We start from the raw sequence: 8460 nt of genomic DNA, 5'->3' as shown, positions 1-8460 counted from the left end.
AGGAGTTCCCCGAGAGATGCTTAGCACTTATTGGTCTTTTGCCTTCTATCTGTGGTCCAGCTCACCCCTAAACCATCTGGATTGGGTTCAGGTCCGGTGACTGTGGAGGCCAGGTCATCTGGCGCAGCACCCCATCACTCTCCTTCTTGGTCAAACAGCCCTTGATGCCTTCAGTGTGACTCTACAATTTTCATAATCATGAAAATAAAGAAAACTCTTTGAATGAGAAGGTGTGTCCAAACTTTTGGTCTGTACTGTATATACATATAAAATACTATATTATTATATTATGCTTAGTTTTTTAATCTTTGAAACGTTTTAATGCAGATCCTTTAGATGCCTTTTTCAGAGCCATATCAGAGTTTTCATATCAGGTTTTTAGAGATCTTTTTAAAGGTTTTTTGTTTAACCCATTAGTTGTTTGTACATACCAGACTGCACCGAAAGAGGGAGTTAATGATAAAAAAAATATTGAATTCCATAAAAGTGTCAAAACAGAAAAAATACATACTTGGAATGTAACTGTATACGCTACTGTAAGAAACCCTAAATTTGTTAAATTAGTCAGAAACCATACACTAACATATTCTGATCACTTAAAAGACAAAAACTAGAAATGACATTTCTAAATGGAAAGAGGACTAGAAATATGATGGGTTAGAAAAATTAAAATCACATCACATGTACTTTAATTTGCATGCAATTGATTAACACAGATATTGTCACTGTATTGTTTAATAGTATCTTGATGCTAGCAAAGTAGGCCAGATAACTATCTAGACAATTTCATCAGAACATAACAGCACATAAAATAATTAAAATAGCATAACATAATGAAAATAAAATATAAAAATGGGGGAAAAAAATACATGTGATCTACTGCGTATAGTTTACACATAAAATTTAAACTGATTTAACATTTATTGTCTTAGACCATATAAGAGAACAGTTATTGTTCTATATTTCTTTAGAAAACCTTCTGTGTAACCATCAGTGAATTCCCAATCCCATTCTGCTATCATTATATCCAGTCACTAGATGGCGCTCTTACCCAACACAACGTTAGTTACATATGTAACACACGCACACAAAGGTTTTTTTTTTACCCTGTTATGTTCCTGACATTTTGACCCCGAATGGATTTTCTTTTTTCAGAAAATACTAGCCAATATTATCACATTAAAATAAATAATCCAATAAATTGCAGATAACACGCTTATAAAATAGTGGGCGAATTCAGGTACATTGATACACTTTGGGCCATTGAGATGACTCTCAAAAATGTCCCAATTAACCCGAATTTACCCTAAATTAATCCTAAACTAAAATAGGCTAATGATAGTTTAACCATAAAACTCAATGGATTCGGACTGAATTTGTAAAACGTAGTAATTTTAATGCACTTCGGTTTAAAATAAATAAATAAAATAAATAAATAAATAATTTTTTTATTATCCCATTAAAACTAAGGTGCATAATCGATCAGTCAGTCCAAATAAATACTAAACCAGTGCGCATTCAAAGAAATTAAGGCTTATAAAAAATACTGCATCCAGCTATTTCAGTTCAATGCTCATGTTTCTCCAATTTTCAACTTCCTTGAGTTTCATGGCGTTTTCTTGAGAGCTTGATCTGTGTGCATTAAGCTTTCAAATCTTCAATCTCAACTGTAGTATTCTACAACAACGACGTCTTTTTGACCGCAGGAAATCTAAAGCACTGCAGAAAACTCTCAAATATTTCGCAATGAATGTCTAATTTGTTTTTTATAAGACAGTCAAAGCTCCAAACACGAATGAAGGCATCGTTCACTGAGGCCAGCTGAATGCCATGACAACAAGGAGCGCGCTCACTTTTATTTGACCAGTTTGGGTGTATTGTGCGAGGGCGTCAATCAGCCATTATTTCTGCTCCCCAAATAAATGCAAAACCTGATCTAGCACAAAAACTTCCAGAGGGAGCCTTTCATTAGTCTATTGTCCAGAGCTTAGCTGTTGGTTTGTAGATGTGTTTGCACAGTCCGACCACCCATGACGCACGCAGAGCCCACTGAACATTCACATCACTTACTGTCAGAAAGAGAAGCAGACACACACAAATCATTTCAGATGATATAACCGAATAAATAAAGTGATGAAATATTCGTTCAGAGTTGCCTACTAAGCACAAAACACTGTTATCTGACCAAAATGATAACCATAATCTCTTATAGACTTACGCACTCAATATTCCTATTATGCATGCACGTAGGTAGTCTTTGAAAACTGTTTGTTTGCACCTAAAAAATGAAAAAAAAAAACGAAATAAAAAAAATAATTGAAAAACAAATTTAATAAAACAAAAATATGAAAATAAATTGCAGATTACCCGCTTATAAGATAGAGGGTGAATTCAGGTAAATGTACACACTTTGGGCCATTGAGATGACTCACAAAAACATCCCAATTAACCTGAATTTACCCTAAATTACTCCCTGCGTAACTTTTAACTAAAAGAAGATAACAGGCTAATGGTAGTTTAAGCATAAAACTAAACGGATTCGGAATGGATTTGTAAAACGTAGTAATTGTAGGCTAATGCACTTCGGTTTAAAATAAATAAATAAATAAATAAATAAATAAATAAATAAATAAATAAATAAATGCATTGGGTTGTGATCATTCTAAAAGAAGTATGCAGTGAAGCATGTCGATTTAGCCGTCAGTTTCAAGCATCTGAATGCATCATTAACGAAAAGCTTTTAAGCGCCACACTAAGTATCAATGAGCTACAGCATATAGCATGAATTCTGAAGGAGGGCAGTAACAGGATTCTGCTCTTGTCGTCAAATATGGGTCGGTTTGCTTGATGAATTTGGCACTTGACTTAAGCTCTAAGCAAAATATTGACCCAAAACCAAAAGGTTTCCATAATTTGGCCACTTGCCATTTTAAACAACCCCATTTCGACGCTGACAGCTCATCACCCCAACATACAAGGTTTTCGACCAATCACGCGCTGTAAATGTAGAATGCGTCGGTTTTAAAAGATAATTATAACGGAGGGGTTTCCATTTGCGCCACGGACGCTTCTGATATGTAAATGAGTTTGGGTGCCCCCCCCCCCCCAGCCCCTTTTCGTGTTTTAGTCGTGTCACCTCATCCCACTTATGCATTTGTGATGCTCCGCTGATACAAGCTCAACTCACTATTTCACACCCGCAGAAAGAGCTCGAGCACTTGACTCCAGAGATCCGCCCTCGATCGTTTTGGACGTTTTTTTTCTGCAGGTCCAGCACTCATCTACGACCCTAAATGGACCAGACTAATGGACTGGTTCGGTCAAGCACTGTAGCATCCGAGGAGCATCTGTGATCCGTGTGTGTCTGTGTGTGTGTGTGCTGTCCAATCCGGCGGATCTTCATTTATAATTTATCAGAACGCTTTTGGACATATTGCACTCTCACGGTAGGCTATATTGAAATGTCCCTAAAGGATTCCAAGTCAGGATTCTCTGTCCGCGATATCTTAGACCTTCCGGACACGAACGATGAAGGATCGGAGACTGAAGACACTGAGGATGAGGCGGATGAAGGCTCTTCTGGAAATCAGCAGCGCGCATCCTCTGGAGATGCGCTTTGGTTCGGATCGCCATGTGGCCAAACATATCCAGGTAAGTTTACGCGTTTTAATGATTTAAAGAAACACTTAAAGCTGGTGTTTTATTATTTTAATATATGTATAAAATATATTTTATGTTTAAATATTCTAACCAAATAAAACAATGTAAAAAGATATATATATATATTATATATAATTAAAATATATATATATAAAATAAATTCTAAGAAATGCATTCATCATAATCCTGGGTTTTACGCATTTACGCAATTACCCTCTAACAAATAAACGTTACTCTAGCGTTGGTTCCGTAAATAAACTATAGAACATAAAGGTTCTTTATAGTGGGAAAATATTCTTTGAATATTGAAATATGTCTCACACTAAGAAAAAACGGTTCTTTTAAAAGTTATTAAGGGAAAATATTAGTTCTTGTACTGCATCGCTACTAAAACTCTATTTTGGAACCTTTAAAAGTGTATGATGATCTATACATATTGGTAATTTATTTCTGATGACTCATATAGATTAGCCTACTACTGTAAATTAATTTATAATGTAAGTGTGTGTGTGTGTGTGTGTGTGTGTGTGTGTGTGTGTGTTTAGCAGTGCCATCCGCATCTCCAGAGGGTTTAACTCCAGAACTGTCCACGGATGAGTCTGTTGATCGGGACAGAGAGAGTTCAGAGGACTCGGAGAAAAAGCGCAAAAGGAGGATCCTGTTTTCAAAGACTCAAACGTATGAACTGGAGAGACGCTTCAGGCAACAGAGATACTTATCCGCGCCTGAGAGAGAGCATCTAGCTAAGGTCTTACAACTGACTCCGACGCAAGTGAAGATTTGGTTCCAGAACCATCGGTACAAAGTGAAACGAGCCCGAGCTGAGAAAGGAATGGACCCGTATCTGCTGTCTCCGCGCCGGGTTTCTGTTCCCGTTCTGGTGAGGGACGGAAGAGCGTGCCGTGTTCTCAGTCCTCAGGACATCACTGCTACTGTTCCAGCAGCGGCACCATATACTGCCTTTAATATGAAGCAGTTCCCCCAAATTCAGCACAGCCACAACATCTGCTCCAGCGTCCTGACACATCATCTGGGCCACATGCAGCCTTGGTCCTGGTGAAGAGCTACTGGAGAGCTTTTACGCAGCGGAAATTTCGCTTCACTAATTAGCCTATATTTCTACAGTGTGGACATATATATTTTTAAATGTGTTTTAAATGTTTTTTCCAATGACGGTTCATTTTATTTTCGATTATTTTCCTGGGACACCACCATCTCGTAAAAGTGTTGTATGTAGTTATATTTATGCTTTACAGTGTATTGATGAGTAAATTTTAGCAAGTTTACATAGAAGGTTGAGGACAATTTGACAACGTTTCGGAGCATTTTCATGTTATTTTTTGTCTTATTTGTATACCATAATCATTCATTATTCTGACTAACCTGTAATAAAATCTTTCCCCCCTTCTGAAAATCGCGCAAAAGCAATTATTATTATTATTATTATTTGTATTAGAATACTTGTTTGTTTGTGTGTGTGTGTTTATGCTACACTGTAGGGACCAAATGTTCCCCAAGGATAGTAAAACCTGATTTTTTTTTTCATTGTGGGGACCGGAAAAAATAAATAAAAAATATTAAATGGTGTTTAACTGAATGTGTAACAATGCAAACAGGTTTTCTGTAAGTGATTTAGGGTTAGGGTTGGGTTAGGGAATAAAAATATCGTTTGTTCAGTATGAATGTAATAGAAGTCTATGGAAAGTCTCCACAATTGACAGAAACAAACGTGTGTGTGTTATCGTCTGTAAATAACCACGCGCATCCTCGCCATTATTTTGTGATTTAATCTGCTCTTTTTCTGCAACAGTTGGTTTGTGAAAAAAATATTATAATATAATATATGCGACATAGTTATTCAAATGTAACACTATTTTCAATTATTATTATTTTCTTTCATTCCATTTTTTTCTGAGCACACAAAAGGTAACTGGAGTTTTTGTGGAGTTCCATGTTTTCTGGACGTTCTGTGTTTTCAGAACGGGATTTAAACAGTTTCACAAACTATCTATCTATCTATCTATCTATCTATCTATCTATCTATCTATCTATCTATCTATCATATTCTAGAGATTAAAAAAAACCTGCGTAATTTACTATGGGTCAGTTTTGTTTTAATCTGGGGTATTTTTGGTAAACACTTTCGGTGGCACTGGGTGATTTTTTGCTGAGATCAGGTTGTGCCACAGGCCAAAAAAAAAGGAAAGACAAAAAAGAAAGAAAAAGGGAAATGAGATAATATATGACACTGAGATCACTAAAAGTCCCTATAGCCTATAATCTACGACCTGCCGAGCTAATAAATGTGCCTGTTAGGAGACGCACGAGCTCTGCATTCTCTTCAATGACCACCTGGGGGCAGCATTGCCTTTTATAATGACTTAAACGAGACCAGACCTAATTCGTTTTGGTTCAGCTCTGGCTATCAAAAAATAAATAAACTGCAAATAGGCCACGGCTACTTCTCACAAAATGCGTTTCGTTCATGCAAAACTTTAAAAAGATGATTTTACAGCCAAAAGCTACAACCAGTAGCCTATATATTAAAAGATAAATCCACTAATAAATCCAAGTTCATTTAAGCTGTAGAACTGAGAGTGGACTGCACTTTTTTTGTTGGTAATAAAAGCACATCGGCTTATTCACGGTCAAAGTTTCTCTTCTGGACTAAATTTCGAAATGAACATGTACAGATTAAATAAAAATGATCAGTTTGATGCACTCAAAAAAATGTACTTTCACCTTTGCCAATTTTACTTAATCCGTTTATGTTATGATTACTTAAAAAAATTTATTTAACAATGTGAACTTGATTTAATCTAGTTTGTTCAACAAAAAAGTGTGTACTGTCAGCTTTACTTAAAAATTATTTGTTCAGCCAACATAACATTGTTGCGTAAAAGTAACAGATTAATGAAACCAACGCAGAGTTGCATCTCATAGGCTGAGGATTTCTGCAGTGTATTATGGGTAATTGTTATTCTGTCACCCTCTTGGAGAAGTGTAGCACCATTAGATAGGTAGATGAGTAATACAATTTATAGCAATGATGTTGTTCTAATAAGTTTTAGAACAAAAGAAACAAAGAATCAAACAGTTTGAAATGTTGCTTTGTGTTTCAAATATGTTTGTGGTATGATCGATAAGCTGTAATTATATAAAGGTCTTGAATGAAGAATAATATTAATCAACTGCTCATGATCCTAAAGCAAGGGGGTAGCATTCCTAGAATTGCATTATTCAAATTTTATGTCATTGTTATTTAACATTTTCAGGTACAATTAACTCATTTGTTGTTTGTTGACTCTATTAAGGTTTGTTAAGTTAACTTAAACTTATTTTGTAAAATGAACTTAATTATTAAAAACATTGTCCAAAACATTGCAAATTAGTTGGGCTGACACTATTAAATTAAGCTTTGCCCAACCATAGTAAATAAGTTGAATCAACCTTAATAAATTAAGTTGACCCAATGTAAGTACATTAAATTGGAGTAACAGAATTGCATAATGCTGAAATAAAGCAAATTAATCATGTGGAAATCCTTTCCATGATTTTTTTATGTTCGTTCAAAGAGTAATTTTTTTGAGTGTGACATTTAATGCATCTTCAACGGTTTACATTCTAAATGAATAATCTAAGTAATACAAAGTTTAATTCAAGGATGCCCCTTGCATTATTTATATGTTAAAATGATATTAGATAATTATTTTGTCATTTGAACCTTCAAGTAGGCCCTGCTCAGATTTTAAAGTTATATGATATCATGGTATCACTCAATTCATCTTTTCATGAAAACCATGTTTTTATCTTGATCATCTTCACCTTGCCCTCACAAACAACTTTCCATTGGATTCCTCATCTACTTCTACTTGTTTTTATTTTAAAGAGCTCAATGTTTTACAATGATGGGGAGGATATGACGTCAAGGTGACGCCTGGGATGCGCTCAGCCCCGAAAAAAAAAAGTGCAAAACGCTTTTTAAACGGAAACGGTGGTGCATTGAACCCTCTGTTCTGATGACGCAAGAGTTGAAACTATAGCAGCTGAGAAGGCCTTTCTTTGTGCTCTTTCTGAAGAATTTCCCAGGGCTGGTGAAATGGGTAGAAATACATGTTACTGCAAAATCCCAGTCGAGTGAGGGGATTTGTGGAAAGTGCGCTTCCTAATTATTGTGATCCCACATTTGCCTTTGCCTCGCATTTCAGAATGAAAAGACAAACATTTCAGGTAAAGGATAATCCACTTCTGTGTTATGTTATATCTATATGAACTTATTATTTTTATTTTAAGTATTTGGCTTATCATTCTTGCTGATCACTGTTTTTGTGCTAAGGTATTGTAATATTTACCATTATATAATCAGAGGAGTATAGAACATTTATGAAAGTGTCACTTCACAATACAATAGCAAAATAAATACAAAATCTTATGTATAGTATTTTAATGTTACATTATTCACACATTCCTAAGGAAAGCAATTAATAAATCCTATTTAGACAGATTTAAAGAAGTTCCAGATTTATACTTGCTTTTATTATATCAGTTATTTGGCCTTTAATGTAACATGTGCAAACAATATGTGCTCTTGTGAATTTATTTTGATGTTACATTTACATTTGTGTCAGCTGATTAACTTCCTATGCTACACATACTTTTCTACAGACTCTCTGTAATAAAGTTGGTCCTTTCCTGGTAAACAGGACACACAGAAAAAATAACTGTGCTCTATTTGGTTGTTGGAGAGCTTCAGGGGTGTCACAGACTGGTTTGATATGTCAAAAGGAACCCTTCATTATA

At 35.2% G+C, this 8460-nt stretch overlaps 1 protein-coding gene across 2 annotated transcripts; it reads left to right on the top strand.

Moving 5' to 3' along the window:
* The first annotated feature begins 3150 nt into the window (after positions 1-3150).
* On the top strand, positions 3151-5074 carry nkx2.2b (NK2 homeobox 2b). Of its 2 annotated transcripts, none has more exons than XM_026195141.1 (2): positions 3151-3651; positions 4209-5074. In XM_026195141.1, the coding sequence occupies exons 1-2, from the start codon at positions 3462-3464 to the stop codon at positions 4718-4720; spliced, it is 702 nt and encodes a 233-aa protein (XP_026050926.1). In that variant the 5' UTR covers positions 3151-3461; the 3' UTR covers positions 4721-5074. The 2 variants fall into 2 exon arrangements, with proteins under 2 accessions (XP_026050926.1, XP_026050925.1); XM_026195140.1 differs by having other exon boundaries at positions 4206-5074.
* Positions 5075-8460: the final 3386 nt, after the last annotated feature.

This window comes from Carassius auratus, chromosome 20 (genome assembly GCF_003368295.1).
Source record: "Carassius auratus strain Wakin chromosome 20, ASM336829v1, whole genome shotgun sequence".
In the NCBI taxonomy this organism is placed as follows: Eukaryota; Metazoa; Chordata; class Actinopteri; order Cypriniformes; family Cyprinidae; genus Carassius; species Carassius auratus.
Note: the sequence above shows the minus strand (reverse complement) of the source record. Positions and strands in the feature narration are given on the sequence as shown.